General features: G+C 39.8%; 1 protein-coding gene across 4 annotated transcripts in view; it reads left to right on the top strand.

Annotated features, from left to right (window-relative positions):
* Nucleotides 1-22,263, top strand: part of PCNX2 (pecanex 2) — a 308,138-nt gene that overhangs the window by 235,757 nt on the left and 50,118 nt on the right. For all 4 annotated transcript variants that reach the window (XM_064383610.1, XM_064383609.1, XM_064383611.1 and 1 more), the window contains exons 24-25: nt 1,120-1,178; nt 3,919-4,134. In XM_064383610.1, coding sequence (XP_064239680.1) covers nt 1,120-1,178; nt 3,919-4,134 — 275 coding nt within the window. The remainder of the gene's footprint in view (nt 1-1,119; nt 1,179-3,918; nt 4,135-22,263) is intronic.

Here is a 22,263-nt window from a genome sequence, read left to right as displayed (position 1 = left end):
ACCACCACTCAATATTGGAAATAAAAGGACCAAGGTGGAGGCATAGCCTCTCCAAGCAGAGCAGATCGCTGCACTTACAAAAGGTTTTGGGGATGTGTGGAGTTCAAGGACTGCTGAGGTTTTGGAGGCATATGCGGGTTGACAGCATCTGTATAGGAGGTTACTTGAAGAGCCTGTTGTTCATCAGTTGCCCCTCAGGAGTCTGCAGTGAGTTGGCTCTCAGAAGCCGTGGACTGGCTGCCTTACAAAAGCTGTGCACTGAGAGGTGTTTTCGTGGTTCAATAGGTTCAAAGCTGGTTCTCATGGCCACTTGTTACCATTGCTGCAGACGAGATCTGAGAGCTTTAATTCTCATGGTTCAACCTAAGAAAGGTCTATAAGAGTTGACCCAACTCTTGAAACCAAGTGGTAGAGATGTTGACTACTCACCACAATTTCCTCGAATCAATTTGAAGAGAAAGATACCTATGTGGACACTGTTTTCAAGTTCTGAAAGTGGGTGGCATTACATTGGCAGGTTTTTTTTGTTTTTGCTTTTGAGGCAGTGTCTCACTCTGTCACCCAAACTGGAGTGCAGTAGTACGATCTCGGCTCACTGCAACTTCCACCTCCCGGTTTCAAGTGATTCTCCTGCCTCAACCTCCCAAGTAGCTGAGATTAAATGAGTGCACCACCACACCCTGCTAATCTTTTTTGTATTTTCAGTAGAGACGGGGTTTCACACTGTTTGCCAGGCTGGTGCCAAACTCCTGACCTCAAGTGATCCGCCTGCCTCAGCCTCCCAAAGTGTTGGGATTACAGGCATGAGCCACTGTGCTTGGCCTAAATACTTGCTTTGATTCTGCAGATCTGGTGCTCCAAATTGATTAAGACCTAAGGCCATTCTCTCCAAATCAGATAACTACTCATCTCTCCCCTCCATGTGCTTCTTGTATTGTTCCCTCTATTTCTTATTATGAGACTCCTTTCTTCCTGCAGTATGGTAAATTACAACAATCATCTTAACCTGTGAGCTCTATTGCCTTTGCATTTTCTACTCATGCAGCTGGTTCTGTAAACCAGCTTTTCCTCTTGGGGGGATCTAATCATGACCTTTTACCCTTTTGTGGCCTCTTCTAGTACAAGGCGAGTGGATAATTCCAACACAAGACTGGCAGTCCAAATTGAAAGAGATCCAGGTAAGAAGATCTCTTCTCTCTTATTAAACTATTTATTATTACATGGATGGATTCTCAAAAGGAAGAATTAAGTACTCACTTTTAAATCATTGTGGAGACAATGCACATCTTAGTTAATATGTTAACTGTGGAATGAAACTGTGCAGGTAGACTGATCAAGCATCCTGATTTGGTTTGACAATGCATTGCTCCGCTATTTAGAATTGATTAGGAGCTTGCTCAGTATTGGATAACTCTGTTAATAAAGACATTTTGGTTCATGTATAGTAAACCTCAAACACAGACTATAAACCTTGAAATTCATCTTTTAGAAAAAAAAATTTCTTGGAAAAACATCAGCATTATAATGTCCTTAAAGGCAAACTGTTCCAGGATCCAAGATCTAGAAGCTTGCAAAAAGTTTGGTCAACATTAAGCTATGGAAGGATTTACCTGCAAGAAAATTATTTTACCTTTTTCTTTCCATAATCAATCTCCTTTTTTAACCATTCTATTTCTTCTTTCCTCATATTAGAATGCAAATTTTAACTGTTCTCTATTTTTATCCTCCTCACTCCCTTCTTTGTGCCCCAAAATCTGTCTGGGAACAATTGTATCACGCTCATTATCTATATTTGAATTGCATATACCTGATTAATTTGAAAGCAGAATTTGAAATTTGAGATACCTGGAAAGACAGGCTTATTTTTTGTTGAACTTGATGTCAGTACAATGAGGGAGGAGGGGTGTAGATATCTCTGAGGTGCAGCTGTGGGACTGTGATGTTACAAGGCTATTGATAGAAGGCAGAGGGACAGTTTCCCAAGCACACTGTGCTGTTGGTTAATCATAATTGCTGTCTCATTTTAAACTAATTATGCAGATGTGTGGTCAGTGTGTTCTAAGGAGATGCCCTGAGTTGAATCTCTACTTTTAGTGATTTTAATTGTTTTGTTTTCTTTAAACATTGAATAGTTTGAACAATTAAGCAAAGGCTAATTCTCTCATTCAGGCCTTTCCTTTCAAAGTGTCAGAGACTGAAAGTAATCTTTAATTAGTGTTTCAGGATGCATGCTGCTTCATCAGAGAAAATGAATATAGTGCAGGTCAAGGAGGCTTTATCTGCATAGAAGATTAAGCATACTGATACTTTATTAGACTACATGGCATGACTCAGCCCACAGAACAGTTTCTTTCCATCAATCATAATTAGGTTATAAATACTCTAATTTCGATTCAGCTTTCAACTGTCATGAGTACCCAGCAAAGATATTCATAATCTGATAGTATTATTCTGTAGATTTCTTAGAGGCAGATTGGTGATCTTCCTTATGTAAGTGCCCTTGGGGCATCTTCTCCTTCTTATACCACTCCCTGCCCTCCGCACCCTGATTGTGCCCCAGTTCCCATGGATACAAAGCAGGGATGCTTCGGTCAGATCTGCAGCCTTCATCTCTGTCCTCCCAGAATCTCTGTCTCCACTCAAATAGACAATCCAGAAGGGAGCCTTGAGTTTTGCTTCAGGTATTTCCTCTTTGGGACAACTATGCCTCTGGTTCTCCAGAGCCATAATTTCCTCTCCCAAAGAAAAACTAGTCCTAAAATAAAAGTCATGAATGTGAACTTTTTTCCTAGGCTTTTCCCAATGCTTGCTCCACCCACAGGACCACAGACCAGGAAGACTTTCCGTGTTATCCAATCTTCTCTTTAAAAAATATTACATCCCTCATCTTGAGAGATCCTATAAAAGGAGGGAAAAGAGTCAGAGCTCAGCAGGAATGATATGGGAAATGGACTACACACTCCCAATTTCACCCTCACTCAACACACACCCCTAGCTTTCTATGGGGAAACAAAGTATTTCATCATTCCCTCTCCTTTGCTGCTTTCTCCTTCACCTTCCTTGGATGTCTTTATCCACCCAATTAAAATGGCCAAAGTTAAACAAACAAGCAATAATGGACAATTCCAAGTCCTGGCAAGGATGCAGAATTAGAGCTCTCGATCACTGCTGGGGAAATGCAGAAAGGGTACAGGCACTTTGGAAAACAGCAGTCCCATGCCTAAGCATTTACTTAAAAGAAATGGGGAGAGTCATATTCACACAAACTCCTGTTCATGACTCTTGGTAGTGGTTTTACCCATAATCACCAAAATGGAAACAACCCAGGTGCCCTTCAGCTGATGAATGGATAAACAAATTGTAGAAAATGTATACAGAGGGATACTACTCAAAGGTGAAACAGAACAAACTTATATATACAACAGATGAACGCATTATTCTAAGTGCTGGTTATATGACTACATGCATTTCTCAAGACTCATAGAATAGTACACTACAATGGATGAATTTTACCCTACATAAATTATTCTTCTAAACCTGAATTTTTAGTTTATATATAGTTTAAGAACAAATGGCATCCATTTATATATTGTATAATAACATGTTATATAACATGTAAAATATATATTTGCATATAACAAATAATACTAGAAATGATTGTTTGTATTATATATTATATATATATATATAAATAAATTGATGCTGCTTATTGCCTATAAATTGTACAGAAAGAATATAGAGGGAAAAATAGGAGGGTTTCATATAATCTACTAAAATGTCAAAGAACAAATTTTTTCTCTTTTATGTATGTAAAGAGTCTGATGTTACCCTTAATCAGATGACAGCTCCCTGTTTCCTAGGTCTGGGTACACAGCAGGGAGCAGGCATTCACTGATCATATTTCTTGTCTGCCTTTAGGGAATGATGACAACAATCTCAATTCCATTTTTTATGAACACTTGACAAGGACCCTGCAGGAGTCCCTCTGTGGAGACTTAGTTCTTGGTCGTTGGGGCAACTACAGCTCTGGCGATTGCTTTATTTTGGCTTCAGATGACCTCAATGCCTTTGTTCACCTGATTGAAATTGGAAATGGTCTTGTCACCTTTCAACTTCGAGGACTAGAATTCCGAGGTAAGAATTTTTTCATTGTGGAAATTGTTGAAAGTTGGTTGCTTGAGTTAATTATCAAGCAAAACTTTAGGAAGAAGTCACCATTACACAGGAAAAACTTAATGTCTTCCTACTGAAAGAGAGCTTGCTACCATTATCTTAATATAAATAAACTCTAGTCAGCTGAAGGAATAAAAATATAAAACATATAATGGCATGTAAACTTGTGGATTAGCAAACCAAGAAACTGGTTTATTAGCAAATCAGGGTATTGATTTTAATCCTTCTTGGAAAAACTCAGAAGCCACAGAAGATTGTGGGGAATAGCTGGGCTCCAAACGGAGTCAGCCAGACCTCATTCTGTGGATCACAGGTGTTGGGGATCTGTTCGTGCAAATCATTTAAGGTCTTTGAGCTTTTCTTTCCTATCTGCAATATAATAATGAGAATGGCTGCTGTATAATGTTGCTATGTGTTTTAAATGAGATCATCTAGAAGGTACTTCATAAATATTCTCATTGCTTTATGGTTATTGAGGATGTCTGAATCTTGAAAGTATAACCCCAGTTTTCCCACAAATCAGGAGCTGGAGTTATGTGGGATGCAGAGAGTCATAGTGATGTACTTTGTTGCCTTCTCCTGCATTATTTATTCCTTTACTCATTGCATGTTTTCTGAACACCTCCTCTGTATACGGCAGTGTTTTAATGCTGGAGATGCAATGGACACATGACATGAAAGAGTCTTAACCTAATGAAGCTTACCTCCAGTGAGAGACACCTAAAGTAAACAAGTAAACAAACAGGCAGACTAATTACAGCTTGGAGCAAGTGCCATGAAGGAAGTAAATAGGGTTCTGGAACCCAAAGTCACTGCAGAGGATGAGGGTGAGGAGGTGCCACATTCAATGGGATGGTCAAGGAAGGCCTTGAGAGGAGAGGAGAGAAGAATGTCCCCAGTGTAGGAAGTGACACCTGCTAAATGTATGAATCAGGCAGCATCTCAGAGCATTCCTGACATCTGGGAGGACTTAAGTGACTAGGGCTGACCAGTGCTCACGGCAACTCAACATAAGCCAGCAGGAAGCCCAGTAACGTGAGATCTCCCTGCCAGTGTCAGGAACTATGTGTTGTTCTCTATGTTATGGGGAAACGTGCAGGAACTCTGGAGGAGGGAATGGTTGACCCTCTCTGCACTTTAAGAGATTGGTCTGGTGACTGTGTGGCGAATGCACCGGGAGAAGACAAAAGTAGAAGCAGGGAAATCATTTAGGACCGCGGTGTAGATACCTAAGCAGAAGATGATGGCAGAGACAGGGCTTCCCTGCCAGAGACTGGGAGGTGGAAACAGAGGGGCTAGATGTTGGGGGTGAGTGAGAGGGGGAGCTCCGCGTGCCCCCAAGTTTCTAGATCAAGTATCTGCATGGGCAGAGGTATATTTACTAGAACAGGGATGCTTGGAAGAGGAATAGGACTTTTTGGTCTGGTGGTGGAGGTATTCAAGTGAATGCACCAAGGAGCCAGTACATACAGTCTGACAGTTATTCAGGAGACATTTATTTAGCACTGATTATATGTCATGCACTAGTGTAGGTACCGTGAGTACAGAAGTGAAACCCCCACCTTAAGATCCTGGGAGCCTCACAGAGAAGACAAATATGGAAGAAGCTCATGTGAAATGAACATTGCATAAAATGAGTGTTATGATAGTGTCCTGCAAGGGCCGCATTAGGGACCAGAGGAGAGGCACTAGTGTCAGGTCAGAGTCTGAGTCAGCTCAATGGAGGAGAAAGAGGAAGGGTCTTACCTGCTAAGGAGCAGCAGGTGTGATGACAAAGAAGCGCCAAGTCATCCAGTGTGGTTCTCAGCAGGTAATAGTTATAGGTAATGCTAGAAAGGTGAGCAGGAGCCAGTTCATACCTGTTCAAACCCTCACTGTGAACAAAAGGACATCTTTTAGCCAAAAACAAATTGTCATTTTCTCCTATCTTGAACACTCTTATCTAAAGATGATCAGTTATCTCAGTTCTTTGGATGAGAATTTCTAGCATTAGTTTTGCAAATATCCATGCCTTTTCACATTCCTAAATAAATGTATACAAAAGCTTTTTTTTTCTAGAGTAGTAGGTTCTGTGTTAAGGTGTGCATTCTGTGAACTTTTCTGAACTTTGAGAATCTAATTTAATTTGGACAAGGTTATTGAGCAAGGGGATAGTGATAAATCTCTACAGAGTAATCACAGAAGGGATATTTCCCCTACATTTAGCACAGGTACCAGAAAAATATCATGGGAGGTGGTGAAAATAAATGTCTCCAGTGCAATAATACAATAGAACTGTCCTGCTCTTTGAATTTCTGAATCTCAGCTCTTTTGAGAGCTTTTCTTCCTTTTTTTTTTTTAGTATATTCCTTTTTAAATATAATTTCAACTTTTATTTTAGATTTGGGGGTACCTGTGCAGGTTTATTTCATGGATATATTGTGTGATGCTGAAATTTCAGCTATGAGAGGTCCCATCACTGAGGTGCTGCCCATAGTGCTCAACAGTTTTTCAACCCTTGCCCTTTTCTCTACCTACAACATCTCCTAGTCCCCAGTGCCTACTGTTGCCTTCTTTATGTCCATTAGTACCAAATGTTTAGCTCCCACTTATATGTGGGAACATCTTGTATTTGGTTTTCTGTTCCTGCATTAATTTGTTTAGGATAATGGCCTACAACTGCATCCACGTTGCTGTAAGGGACATGATTTTGTGTTTTTTATGGTTGCATAGTATTCCATGGTGTATATGTACCCCTAGTTTCTTTATCCAGTCTACTGTTGATGGGAACCTAGGTTGATTCCATGTCTTTGCTATTGTGAATAGTGCTGCAGTGAATATATGAGTGCATGTGTCTGTTTGGTAGAACAATTTATTTTATTTGAATATATATACCCTGTAATGGGATTGCTGAGTTGAAAGGTAGTTCTATTCTAAAGTTCTTTGAGAAATCTCCAACTGCTTTCCACAGTGGCTAGACTAATTTACATTCTGATCAACCATGTATAAATGTTCCCTTTTCTCTGCAGCCTTGCCAGCATCTGGATTTTCGTTTGTTTGTTTGTTTGTTTTACTTTTTAATAATAGCTATTCTGATTAGTGTGAGATGGTATCTCACTGTGTTTTTATTTTAATTTCTTTAATGATTAGTTATGTTGAGCATTTTTTCCATGTGTTTTTGGACACTTGTATGTCTTGTTTTGAGAAGTATTTGTTCATATCTTTTGCCCATTTTTTAATTGTGTAATTTATTTTTTTGCTTGTTTGATTGTTTAACTCCCTTATAGATTCTGGTTATTAGACTTTTGTCAGTTACATAATTTGAGAATATTATCTCCCATTCTGTAGACTGTCTTTTATTCTGTTGATAGTTTCTTTACCTGTGCATAAGCTCTTCAGTTTAATTAGGTCTCACTTGCCAATTTTTGTTTTTGTTGCAATTGCTTTTGAAGATTTAGTCATAAATTCTTTCCTAAGGCCCATGTCCAGAATAGTGTTTTTAGGTTTTCCTCCTATAGTTTGAGGTCTTACATTTAAATATTTAATCTATCTTGGGTTAATTTTTTGTATATGGTGAAAGTTAGGGGTCCAGTTTCCTTCTTCTGCATATGGCTAGCCAGCTATCCCAGCACCACGTATTGAATAGGGAACCTGTTCCCCATTGCTTATTTTTGTTGACCTAGTCAAAGATCAGATGGCTATAGGTGTGTAACTTTTAATTTCTGGGTTTGCTATTATGTTCCATTGATCTGTGGGTCTTTTTTTGTACCAGTACCAGGCTGTTTTGGTTACTACAGGCTTAGAGTATAGTTTGAAGTAGGGTAATTGATGCCTCTGGCTTTGTTTCTTTTGTTTAGGATTGCTTTTGCTATTTGGGCTATTTTTTGGTTCTATATGGACTTTAGAATAGTTTTTTCTAGCTCTGCAAAAAATGACATTTGTAGTTTGATAGGAATAAAGTCTGTAGACTGCTTTGGGCAGTATGGTCATTTTTTAATTATTATTATACTTTAAGTTCTGGGATACATGTGCGGAACCTGCAGGTTTGTTACATAAGTGTGCACATGCCATGGCGGTTTGCTGCACCCATCAACCCATCATCTACATTAGGTATTTCTCCTAATGCTATCCCTCCCTAGTTCCCACCCCCCAAAAGGCCCTAGGGTGTGATGTTCCCCTTCCTGTGTCCATGTGTTCTCATTGTTCAACTCCTATGTTGATTCTTCCAATCCATGAGCATGGAATGTTTTTCCATTTGTTTGTATCATCTATAATTTCTTTTAGCAGTGTTTTTGTAGTTCTCCTTGTAGAGATCTTTTACCTTTTTGGTTAGATGTATTCTTAGGTGTTTGTGTGTGTGTCTGTGTGTCTGTGTGTGTGTGTGTGTGTCTATTATAAATGAGATCATGTTTTTTATTTGGTTCTCAGCTTGAATGTTACTGGTGTATAGAAATGCTACTAAGTTTTGTACATTGATTTTGTATCCTGAAACTTTACTCAAGTTATTTTATCAGTTCCAGGAGCCTTTTGGCAGAGTCTTAAAGGGTTCTCTCACTATACAATTAGATGGTCAATGAAGAGAGATATTTTGACTTCTTTTTCTATTTGGATGTCTTTTATTTATTTCTCTGGACTGGCTGCTCTGGCTAGGACTTCCTTTCCCATGTTGAATAGGAGTGATAAGAGTGGGCATCCTTGTCTTATTCTAGTTTCAAGGGGAATGCTTCCAGCTTTTGCCTGTTCAGTGTGATGCTAGCCATTTGTTTGTCATAGATGAGTCTTATTATTTTGAGGTATGTTCCTTCTATGCTTCATTTCTTGAGGGTCTTTACCATGAAGGTATGTTGAATTTTATGGAAAGGTTTTTTTTTTCATGTCTATTGATATGATCATATGGTTTTTGTTTTTAATTCTGTTTATGTGATGAATCACATTTATTGACTTGTGTATGTTGAACCAACCTAGGAATGAAGCCTACTTGATCATAGTGAATTAACTCTGATGTGCTGCCTAATTTGGTTTGCTAGTAGTTTGCTGAAGATTTTTGCCTCTATGTTCACCAGGGATATTGGCCTGTCTTTTTCTTTTTCTGTTGTGTCTTTGCCAAGTTTTGGTATCAGGGTGATGCTAACTTCATAGAATGCATTAGGGAGGAGTCCCCTCTCCTCGGTTTTTTTGAATAGTTTCAGTAGAATTGGTACTAGCTCTTCTTGCTATGTCTGGTAGAATTCAGTTGTGAATCCATCTGGTCCAGGACTTTTTTTAATTGATAGGCTTTTTATTACATACTCAATTTCAGAACTCAGTACTGGTCTGTTTAGGGTTTCAATTTCTTCCTGATTCAATCTTGGAAGCATGTGTGTTTCCAGGAGTTTAGCCATTTCATCTAGATGTTCTAGTTTGTATGCATAAAGGTACCATAATAGTCTCTGAAGATCTTTTGTATTCCTTTGAGATCAGTTTTAATGTCTTTGTCATTTCTGATTGTGTGTATTTGGATCATCTCTCTTTTTCTTTGTTATTCTAGTTAGTGGTCTATCAATCTTCTTTATCCTTTCAAATAAGCTTTTGGTTTTGTTGATTCTTTGTATGGATTTTTGGGTCTCAATTTTGTTCAGTTCTGCTCTGATTTTAGTTATTTCTTTCCTTCTGCTAGCTTTGGGGTTAGATTGTTCTTGCTTTTCTAGTTTAGGTGTGATGTTACATCATTAAATTGAGATCTTTCTAACTTTTAGAGGTAAGCATTTAGCACTATAAACTTTCCTGTTAACACTGCTTTTGCTGCATCCTAGAGATTTTGGTATGTTGTGTCTCTGTATTTATTTATTTGTTTTTGAGACAAAGTCTCACTCTGTTGCCCAGGTTGGAGTGCAGTGGCACAATCTCAGCTCATAGTAATATCTGCCTCCCAGGTTCAAGTGATTCTCCTGCCTCAGCCTCCCAAGTAGCTGGAATTACAGGTGTGCACCACCACACCCGGCTAACTTTTTATATTTTTGGTAGAGATGGGGTTTCACCATGTTGGCCAGGCTAGTCTCGAACTCCTGACGTCAAGTGATCTGCCCGCATTGGCCTCCCAAACTGCTGGGATTATAGGCGTGAGCCACTGAGCCTGACCTGTTTTTATTCATTTAAAAGGATTTTTTTTTTCATTTTTGGCTTAATTTTGTTGTTTACCCAAAAGTCATTCAGGAACAAGTTGTTTAATTTCCTTTTAAGTATGCAGTTTTAAGAGTTCTTCCTGGTATTGATTTCTATTTTTATCCCACTGTAGTCCAAGAGTATGGTTGATATTATTTCCATTTTTAAAAATTTATTGAGACTGCTTTATGGCTGAGCATGTGGTTGATCTTGCAGTATGCTCCATTTACAAATGAAAGAAATGTATATTCTGTGGTTCATGGGTGGAATATTCTGTAGATTTCTATTAGGTCCAATTTTTCAAGTGTCAAATTTAAGTCTAGAATTTCTTTGTTAGTTTTCTGCCTCGATGATCTGTCTAATGCTGTCATTAGGGTGTTGAAGTCCTTCACCATAATTGTGTGGCTGCCTTACTCTTTTCATAGGTCTATAAGTACTTGCTTTATGAATCTGGGTGCGCTTATGTTGGGTGCATATATATTTAGGATTGTTAAGTCTTGTTGAATTGAACACTTTATCATTATGTAATACTCTGCTTTGTCCTGTTTTACCGTTGTTGGTTTAAAGTCTGTTTTATCCGATATAAGAATAGCGACCCTTGCTCCTTTTCTTGATGAAAGCTTTTCAGTTTTTTTTCTGGAATTCAAGGGAAAATCTTTTAGAGCTAACCTAGTTGAATATGAGTTGTAGTTTCTATCACAAGTTCTGTGCCAATTTTAGCTTCTTTAGCAAACTTAACCAATCATTGAGTTTAAAGGGTTCAAGTTAATGAGATTTTAGAATTTTGCAGTGATTTTTCTGTCTGTCAGCTCCTCATCACAAGCAGGGGTTCATAATCTAGCACACTAAACGTTCCGGTCTCATCTTAGATCAATTATATCTTGGGTCATAACCAGCCACTACAAAAGTTCATGGTTTAGAATAGCAATGCTGTACTATTTCCCACTATTGTGTGAGTTGGCCAGTGGTTCTGCTGCTGCTGTTACTTGGGTCACTTGAGCAGTTTCATTCAGCAGGTATATGAGCCAGGCTGGGAAGTCTAGGGGCCGGCTGCCAAACTTGGAGCTTTGGATCTTCTCCATGGGACCACTCAGTCTCCCAGGGGCCACACTAGGCATCTTCACAGCCAGGTGGTGTTCAGGTTTGAAAAGGGGAAATCTGAACACTGTGAGGACTCTCAAGGCCCAGCTTCCCAGACAGGTACCATGTCATTTCTGCCACATTCTGGTGGTTAAAGCCACTCCCAAGGATAGCTCAGATTTTGGTGGTAGAAAAAGTGGCTCTGCTACATTTGCACAGTGGAATGGTTACAGGGAGGCATTATTTGCTAGGGGCCAATATTACAACATACCAGACTCCTTAAACTTCATCAGATGAAATACAGAAGGAGGCTCAGAACTGACAGATGTAACCATCCCCAAGATAGAGGCAGAGATTATGTGAGACAGGACTGCCCAGGAGGATCTCTGCTATCACTCATTGATAGCCCTTTTTCCTGCCAGCCACAGTAGGAACATAACCTGGCTATAAAGGTGACTTTGGCACCATAACAATGTCTTAAGAGAAAAATCCTAGCTCCCCTGCCCCAGTACCACTCACTCTTAAACAACACATTTTTTTAAACCTAGTTCAATTGTAGTTGAGGACACAAGGACCTTAAAAGAGTGCATAGCTTGGCAAAATCTAAATTATGCTTTTATTATGAGAAAAATCCAGTTGACCTAAAATGGCTGTTCTGTTTTATATCTCCTTGCAACAAGTAGTACAGTATTTCTAAGGAAGGTCTGTTTTCTTTTACCTCCTTGGACACTTTTTAGAGTTTTCTTCTCAGCATTTTCCTTTTCAGTTTCCTGTTTTCCAAAATAACTGGCTTTATTTTGGTCACATTTAATCTTCTTCTCCCCAACCTGGGGCAGTCAAAATATAGATGGGCTTGTTCTACCTCCTGAAGTCTACTGAAGCCATCAGTGGAAACGTGAAATGTTCACAGGATAGGCTCTGACTCTTTCTCAGAAAATAAGAAATACACCCTAGAGGAGAGGCAAACTCCCTGAGGCCATGGGCCAGGAAAGTATCCTATCTTCCTCTCCCTGAAAATAATGTGTTTATGTCAATAGGAGTTCTTGGTCGTGAGCTACAAAAATCAGTTCTAGCTAATTTAAGTAGAAGGTTTGTTGGAAGATATTGCAAAGGGCACAGACTTCTGAGAAGGCTAGCAAAGTAGGCTTTGCAGCTATTGGACAAGAGCCAAGTCTAAAATCACACCACAACTATGAAGGCGTCACATCTCGGCTAGTGAATTCAGACACTGGCATCATGTCATTGATACCGTAAGCCTGGATATTGGACACTGCTACCTACACCACAGCTGCCCCCAGAAACTAGATGAACACCTCCCTTCCAGAATGCATTCCACATGACCTTGCTTCTTTGTGTCTCCAGCTCATTAGTCAATGTCTGATGTGGGTTTATCAGATTAACAAAGCCAAGATTTCATGTGTGTGCTCTAGATGGAAGAGAGCCCAGGAAAGAGAGCATCTGACTCTCCAGTTTCTGTAATGGGAGATGGTGACTCCTATCCCTGAGAGTCACAAAATGGGTATATTAATTGAAGTAATGCTAGTGGCTGTAACTATTAGACCCAAATCTCAGTGGCTGATACAACAGACATCTGTTATACATTCATATAGAGTCCAATTAGTGAGTGGAGGTAGTGGGGGAATCCCGAGTAGCTGGGATTACAGGCGTGTGCCACAACACCCAGCTAATTTTTGTATTTTTAGTAGAGAAAGGGTTTCACCCATGTTGTCCAGGCTGGTCTCGAACTCCCGACCTCAGGTGATCCACCCGCCCCAGCCTTCCAAAGTGCTGGGATTACAGACGTGAGCCACTGCACCCGGCCTATTTGTATTCTTGATATAGAATTTGTATCAGTCATTCATTATGGTACCAGACAATAGAAATAGGATGTGCCATGGACCTTGATCATTATTTTGGGCTATCCAAGATCTACATCCCTGTTTTAGGCTTGGGCAGTTTATACTACACCAGAACTAGCTAATTGTTCACGAATGCCTTTTACTTTTTCTCCTGGGTACTCAGCTAAATAGCATTTCCTAGCCTCTTTTGTAGTCATGTCAATTGTGGACAGTAGAATATACAAGGAAATGAGGTATCCCAGGTTTAGGCCAAGCTCATAACAATCTTCCATGCAATCTTCCGCTTTCTGCCAGCTTGGTATTGAAGTCCAAGTTGGCCTTGAAAGCAATGTGCTAGGGAATAGGCAGAGCTTCTATTAGCCTGAATCCTTGGTACTGCAGAATGAAACCGTCCCCTTCCCCACTACTTCTACTTTCTGTCAGGACATACAGAGCATCACAAGTGACTTGGCCTGTCAGAACCTTGATTTCTTCCTCAGAGCCTCAATGTGATTTCTAAGTTTCTTCCTAACTTTGACAGTCTATATCAGTTCAGGAGATAAAAAATAATTCCACCACAGGATATATTTAGGGGAAAGTTGAACTTCTCCCTGTTGCGGTGTGAAGATAATTCCCTCCCAGAGAGGAGATGCTTTTGGGAGATATACCATGGCTGGAGGCCATGGCTGACGTCACAGAAGTTGAGCAACTGTGGGATTCCTGATGATACGAGTGCTAGAACAAGAAAGATCAGTGCGCCTTAGCATTAGTCTATTGGCTGGTGAAGCATTAGTCTATCGGCTGGTGATAGGATTGGGCTTCGGAGGGACCACTGCAGAGAAGAAGCAGAACGGAGGAATTTCAGGCAAAGGAAAGAGCAGGGCTTGCTACAATGGCAAGTGAGGAAATCCAAAGGGTTGGATGCTTAGAGGTTGAAACCCATGGTTATTCATCCATAAAAGTGGGCAAGAAGAGAGAACATACGGCACATATGCTGGTATGGATGGGTGTTACAGAGATGGAATGGGAACAGCAGAAAGAATGGATCGGGGAAATATATGGGTTGAATATTCTTTATTTGAAATACTTGGGACCAAAGTGTTTTAGATTTCGAATTTTTTGATTTAGAATATTTGCCCATACATAATAAAATACCTTGGGGATGGGACCCACATCTAAACACAAAATGCGTTTATGTTTATGTTTCTTATAAACCCTCTATACATAGCATGAAGGCCATTTTATGCAATAATTTTAATAATTCTGTGTAGGAAACAAAACTTGTGTACAATGAAGCATCAGACAGCAAAGGTGTCACTATTTCAGCCACCCATGTGGGCAATCTGTGGTTGTTTGGAATCCCCATCATTCCTGACTCTGAATTTTTATGCTACTGATAAACGTTTATTTTCTTATAATTATTCACACATAAGGACTTAACAGTAAAAAATGTGACATACCATTAATATAGTGAATAAATACTGTGTTCAGGGTAACTGGGCAGCACAGTGACATCACCAGAATACCTGGATCTGCTGTTAAGCAACAACAGCAGCAGCAGACAGCTGCAGGCTCTCAGGCTCCACCCAGGGTGCTGGGTTTTGATTAAAAGATTATGTATGATGCATTTTACTTATTTAGGTGGGAAGAAACATCAGAAGCAGTTGAGAGACCAAGAAGTGGGTCCTCTAGTGATGAGGAGGCCTTCTTCTACTAGGTGACTTTATAAATAGCTGAGAGGGTCTTTTTCTCCTTGTGGACACTGAAGAAACTGCAGGCTGTGCACCTGCATTTTAACTATGACCCATCACAAGAGGCCAGGCATGGAATTTCCTGCTTGTGGCATTATATCAGTACTCAGAAGGTTTTGGATTTTGGAGCATTTAAGATTTTGGATGTTTTACTTTGGGATGCTCAACCTGTAGTATGAATGCTGGGCAGCATGAAATACTCACTTGAGGTTAGTGATCATTATTTTAAAGACAGATGTGTAAAGATTAATTACTGTGTGGTTTTCTCTAAGCCACATTCAACATTGTGGATGCAGGCATGGAAGGGCAGAGTTAGTTAACCAGGACTGGGTTGAACCAAGTGAGTGTCATGAAGCTGAGAATGCATTTAATATGTAAGGGTTTGACAAGAATTATAATACTTGGCCATGGAGTGTAAGCTGGGGATGAAGGGAAGTGAGGGTGTGAGAGAAGTGAGAAACAGGACCAATGAATCATGGATCTGGGAAAGGTGCAAAGATTGTTGAAGCTGAAATATTAGAGGAAATGAGCTGGAAAAATGATGTGGTTACTGGAAAATGGGATGTTTCAAACTGATGTCTATAGAGGGAAAGCAATTTGTTGATAATCAAGGTCTAGAGTTATCACTCTGGGAATGACTGGCTGAGGCTAAGTGGAAGATGAGATCATTACAGGGGTAGAGATTGGACCAGGCACCAGGATGTTGGAAAGAGCATCTCTATGGATATTGACATCCCCAGGAGTGATGGCAGGAGGCGTGGTGGAGAGAGCGACTGAGCCAGAGCCCCAGTCTTCACAGAAGGAGTGAGAATGACCAGGGGGACCATGGAAGATGGCAACGAGATGGAAATGGGGGTGGGGTGAGAGAATGGTCTGAGAGCATCAGTGAGAAACACGAGGATGTCTTCCATTGCTGACTGAGTGGTGAGAGGCATGTGTGAAAGGATTTTGAGATTTGGGTGGGTGGGACAGTTAAGTTGGGATCAGAAAATGTGATCTATAGAGAGGCATGGAGATTAGAACTGCAGGGAATCTTGGGCTTCCCATGGCGAATGACTTGAACTGCATGCAGTAAAGCAGGATTCTCTCCTGGGAGGATGACGACAATCCTGTGATCTAAGGCTGCATCACCTGCGAGGAAAGTTCTGAGGCAACTGAAACGAAGTTTACCTAGGCATTGAGGTATGCATGCACGATCCTCATTAGTGTAAGGCTGTTGCATTTTTCTCACAGCAAGATCTGTTTTCCAGAAATCATCTTAGAGGAGGTAGGTCTTAGGAAGTAGCAAACAGTCATCTAATAAGATGAGTTTTTGGAAGAAAGGAGAAAAACAATACCATACATGCATGGTGTTATATGGGCATTTGCCTTTTTAATTATTTGTGTAACTACATTTTCTCAACTTCCTCACTTCTCAGTATTTCCTTGCGATGAGTGATACAGCATTTGTATATATTTTCTATATTTCCATCAATCAGATATTTAGTTTTTGTTCATCTAATAGTTCAAACAAAGAATCATAATATAGATTACTTCGTTCTTTTATTTAAAACAAAGTCACGACTAAAGTTATGTTTGTGTTTGAGTGTTTGTGTTGATCGTGAATCTCTGAGGTCAGTACCTTATCCTTAGTGCTTGGCATATGACCACATGGTTGGCAATCAATAAATGTTTTCTTGATAACAACATAATAAATAATAATTTGAAAGCCAAAGCCAGTTTGTTTTCAATAGCGTTAGAAAGTTTATACATTCCGTTTTTTTTTTTTTAATTCCTGCAGACTATGAAAAATTAACTAAGTCAGACTCTATTAGACTGTGAGCCCTTCAAAGTCTGAGGCTTCATGCCTTATTCATGTAACTCTCCCCTGTGCATTGACTGGCTCATGGTAGGATGCCCAGTAAATATTGGTTGAATGAAAAGGTAGACAATTGCAAGTTTCTTGAACACCAAGTACACACCAGGTGCCATACTAGGTACTTTACTTATATTATCAAAATATTCCTTATAACAGCTCTGTAAAGTAAGTAGATGCTACACGAGAAATCTGAGTGAATGAATTTAAGTAAGGTGTCCACGGCCACACAGTCACCAGTGGGAGAGGAGCATGAACACCTAGATGTGACTGACCCCAAAGTCTATGTCTATACAGTAGACTCCACTGCTTGAGAGAGAAGGAAAAGAGGGAGGAAGATGGGTTAAGTAAGGGGAGAATATGAAAGAAAAAATGATTAACCATTTTCAGAAAGTATTTTTGGTTGTCGAAATTAAACAAATAAAATTTGGTTTTACCAAAATTCTTTCTTAAAGGGTATTATGGTAGCACCTTGTTAGGTCACGTCTAGCAGCTCAGCTTCCTGAATTATTGGCTGTCTTAGCAATTTTACTTTCAATGTTCATTCTACAAGACTTCATTGAAGTCATGAGACCTAGATGGCTCTTACAGAATGAACATTGAAAGCAAAAGGCACAATTATCAGGATGTAGCTACAACATTACCAGTAGGTCTGGAAAATATCAAAAAATAGGATTTATGTTTCTGTCTGTATGAAATGTTATCAACCATCTCATAGTTTGGCTAACACCCCATAATCACTGGCCTGTGGGGACATTTAAAAATATCTGTGTAACTGAATCTTATCTAAAGCAAATTCAACCCATACCTTTATCTTAACTGGCTAATCCATACAGAGTGATAGCTTTCCCACTAATCTTGGAGTTATCTAGAATTTTCTCTTCTCTCTGACAACATTCAGGTCATTAGCAAATGCTTAGCTCTTAGGTCTGTATAGCTTGAGTAATCTGTGAAATCCATTGATTCCAAACTTACCCATACAATAATAAGTTCTCCATTCAGAATCCCTGACCACATATTTTTCTTCATTGTATATTGTGTGACCTGTTAATAGGAGACAGGAAGCCATCCTTATCTAGATAGCGAGTCTGGGAAGAAAGAGGGCTTCTTGCTGAACATGAACAAAATCTGCATATCTTAACATTCAACACTTAAAAATAAATTCATGGGAGAAAAAGAAAATAATACAACTTGGAATTAAATATGAATTAGAAAGGACTCTTCTGAGTAGAGTTGAGTGCATTAGTTTTCTCATCTTTAAACAGGTTAGGAGTGGGGGAAAATCATATCACTCAGAGAGATAACCATCATTTATTTCAACATTTCTTATTCTTATGCTTCTAAACTGCCCAATGTGAGTACAATGTGTACTTAGTGATTTGGTTAATTTCATTTTCTCCCATGAGCTGGTTGAAAATAAATAAATTCGGGAAACCTTGGCTTGTAATTTGTCAAGCCTCATTAGATAGTATGTGATAAAAGAAGAATACTGATTTTAAATTCAAAAGACCAGACCCTTCCATAAGACAAGTCCCTCTTGAGAGTTAGTGCACTGGAAATTACTTCTGCATAACCAGGTTGATGTATACATCAAATGAGATACTCTGAAGCATTTCTTTTTAAATTGATAAGTGTCACATCAATACACAGTGTCGTAAAATAAAAATTCTGTGAAAAACCAATGCTGTTTCATTTAAAGATATTATAACACATTTAAAATCTAGCTTGCCAGAGAGGTCACAGAACAAATTTTATTCCTATGGGCAGATCTTAAAGAAGATGAGGCTCCTTGGAATGTAAAATTGTTAAAATATAAAATCTGTGCTAGGCTCACAAAATCAAACAAGTTAGAATTATTCAAACTTACTTTTGTCTTTTTTCTCTACTGCAGACTGGACAGTACACTTCTAGGTTCCCAGTATCACGTTTAAAAGACACACAAGGCCAGGCATGGTGGTGCATGTCTGTATCCAAGGAGGATTATATAAAGCCAGGTGTTTGAGACCAGCCTGGGCAACATAGTGAGACCGTATCTCTACTAAAAAAATAATAATTAATTAATTAATTAATTAGGTAGGTGTGGTTGTGCCTGTCGGAGGTCCCAGCTACTCGAGTGGCTGAGGGAGGAGAATGGCTTTAACCCAGGAGTTTGAGGTTACATGCACTCCAACTTGGGTGACAGAGACAGACCCTATGTCTACAAAACATAAAATAAAATAAAAAAGACACATAGGTCCAGTGTTGCTGAAGGACTGGAAACTGGAACTAGGGAAGAAGTTGCCACTAAGGTGATAAAGAACTGAACCCATTCAGTGGCCTAACAAAGCAATCCTATTCGTTGTTTGAGTTCTTCTCTGTGGCCTTAGTCATGTAATTATACTATTAGCACTCTGTCTCCCTGTCTTTAAGATGGATTAATCTAAACGGGATTGGTTACTAAGTGAATGTGTGACACTTAGGGAATAGGAAGTGGGCAGCTTTGCAGTGATGGTAATGATGGCAGTAGTCGTGGCTCCTGTAGCAGAGAGTGTCTCCGAAAGAGAGAAACTCAGTCTTTCTGTGTCTGACCCTGGTGGTTTCAGGGAAGCTGAAACCTCCAGAAGGTGAGTCTTTGCTATGGCATAGAAAACTCCATTCATCAGAATCAGAATTAAACAGCAGTCAAGAGAAGGATTGTCCCTTGATTTACTTTGTTGAGTAAATAAAATCATTTTTACCTCCCCCAGGGGCTCATTTCTTAGAAATTCTAGTATTTAAAACTGGAATAAGGAATTTTAAGTTTGTAACTATAATCCAATGATTAAAAAAATAAATCTTTTAGGACCTAGAAAATCTCTACATGAATTTTATTTCTATTGGGCAATCTTAAAGAAAATTGGGGTGGAATGCAGTGACACCATCTCGGCTCCTGAGTTCAAGCGCTTCTTCTGTCTCAATCTCCCAAGTAGCTGGGACTACAGGTGTGCACCACCACATCTGGCTCGTTTTTGTATTTTTAGTAGAGATGGGGTTTTGCCGTGTTGGCCAGGCTGATCTTGAACTCCTGACCTCAGGTGATCCACCCACCTTGGCATCCCAAAGTGCTGGGATTACAGATGTGAGCCACTGTGTGCAGCCTGAAATATAAAATTCTTACAACAATTCTTTCTTTCCATAAATTAAATATGGTGAGGTCTAACAAATACAGAGATGTCCTCTAAGAGCAGAAGACTGGGAATAGAGATGACCTGAATGTTCCTTTAAGCTTATGTTCTAAGGTGCTGCCCCCCGAGAATGAGTGTGGGTAGAAGAGGAGCTGAGAAAGTTCCTCCCTGCCATGACGTGGAATCTGCAGGAGAAGTCTGTGGGACAGGGAAGGAGGGCAATGACCTTCTTAAAAATGACCATTATTCAAAAACTTTTTAAAGGCTTTTTTTGACATTATTTCATTTGGTCATACAGCAGCCCTTGATGTAACCAGCTGGCAACAGGCAACACAAGTTTAGAATTCCAGCTTTAAGAAAAATGTTATGGGAGTCTTCATCCTGTTAATATCTCTACCACTATACATGCAGGAGGATATTAGAAGGGGCTACCAAGGAACCTTGCTGAAGCTGAGCCCTGTCTCACACATCTGGCATTCCCAGTCTGTGATGTGCACTCTGGGCTGTGGAAGTGAACTGCTCAGAGCTCAGCAATGGCCATATCTGATGGCCTCCTCCTTTTCATAGCCCGGATCAATTAAGGAATAATCTTACGTGACCACAGAAGGAAATACATTTTGTAATAATCCAATACATGTATCCCAGTGTTTCTGCCTGTAAGTCCTATCTGCAGTTTGGAAAGCACAAGCTAAGCTATACCTATGTCTAAGAATGTCCACTTTGTGAGTCTGGGTCTGATTGTATTTTACGGGTGGTTTGAGCTTCCTCTCTTCTCTAACATCCCCTTGGTCACCTCACTGCTAGGTATATGGAAAACACCATCCCAGTCCCTGGCGTACTGCAATGGTTAATGAAGGCAATAATCCTTTTAAAACTCAGCTAAAATAAATATCGGATATTTTTAAACATTTACAATGTTTTAAATGTAATCATGTTGATGAAATGTTGGATCTTTCTGTGAATCCAGTTAGATTCCTTTTGAAAAATCCAATTGGAAAAAAAATTGCAAGTTATTTCTCAAAGTACTCATATCAGTTAAGGGAAATTGAAGGACCAAGAAGCCCAGTCTTTAACATGTGTTGTGCATTTCAGCTTTCATAGCAATGTTCTCACTGGAAGGTTGTAAATCATTCCAACCTTTTCTTTCAAAACAGCTTTTCTGTTACAGGAGACCATGTTTAATGTCTCTTTGAAGTCCCATTATCTCCATGTTTCCTCTTATCTCTTGGTAAACAGCCTGCACCTTAGTTCTGGTCCCTATCACTTTTCCCCTGAAGCAAGACTGTGGGTGGCTGGTTTCCCCATCATTGGTCTTAATCCCAGAGGCTTCAGGGGAATTTTCTTAAGTACAGCTTTCCTCATGTTTCCTTGGGTCTTCAAAATCTCTTTTGCCTGCCTGTTACCTGCAGAAATCAGTTCAAATGTCTCCTGTTTGGTCTAACTCTAGCTTTCCCCTTCCACTCTCACACTCTCACCACCTCTATCCCTTCATGGATTCTGTCCTCTGGCCCAGGTCTCTCAGCCAGGATGGTAGCTCTCATGAGGCCTTTTGGGATGTAAGAGAAAGGAATATTTTTAGTTTGATTTTTGGTTGCTGAACCATTCTTTGGTTTCCAACTTTCCCAAGAGAATGCCAATGCTGCCTCCATTTTTGCAGGTGTGTCTACCAGCCACACAAATTAGCTACAACCCTGTGCCTCACAGAGAGAATACATTAAAATTTACTACCACTCAATACATAAGAATTGTCAAAACTAGATGGAGAGAAATTGCCTTTGTTCAGGCTGCTGCATCAAATACACCATAGACTGGTGGCTTAGACAACACACGTTTATTTCTCACAGTTCTGGAGGCTGGGAAGTCCAAGATCAGGTGCTGGCAGATCTAGTGTCTGGTGAGGGCCTCTTTCCTGGACTGCAGACAGCCATCTTTCTGCAATGTCCTCACATAGCAGAGAGAGAGCAAGCTCTTTCATGTCTATTCTCATGAGGGCACTACTCTCATTCACGAGGGCCCCACCCTCATAACCCAATCAATCACCTCCCAAAGACCCAACTTCTAATACCATCACCTTGGAGGACAGGGTTTCAATACATTAATTTGAGTGAGACACAAACAGTAATTACCCATCTCAGGGATTTCCTGAAAGGTAGGCAGTTCTACCAGTCCTCAAGAGTTTCTAAAATCTGCTCTTGGTTGATGCCAGGCCTCTAGAGAGCCCCATACCTAAGGCTGACTTGTTTTGACTACCTATAGAAATACGTTTGCTTTATTGCACTTTGGCCATATTCTGGCATCCTGCA

This window comes from Aotus nancymaae, unplaced genomic scaffold (assembly GCF_030222135.1).
Source record: "Aotus nancymaae isolate 86718 unplaced genomic scaffold, 86718_ANA_hifiasm-v0.15.2.pri h1tg000032l_0, whole genome shotgun sequence".
Taxonomy (NCBI): domain Eukaryota; kingdom Metazoa; phylum Chordata; class Mammalia; order Primates; family Aotidae; genus Aotus; species Aotus nancymaae.
The sequence above is the reverse complement of the archived record's forward strand: the minus strand, read 5'-3'. Positions and strand labels throughout refer to the sequence as shown.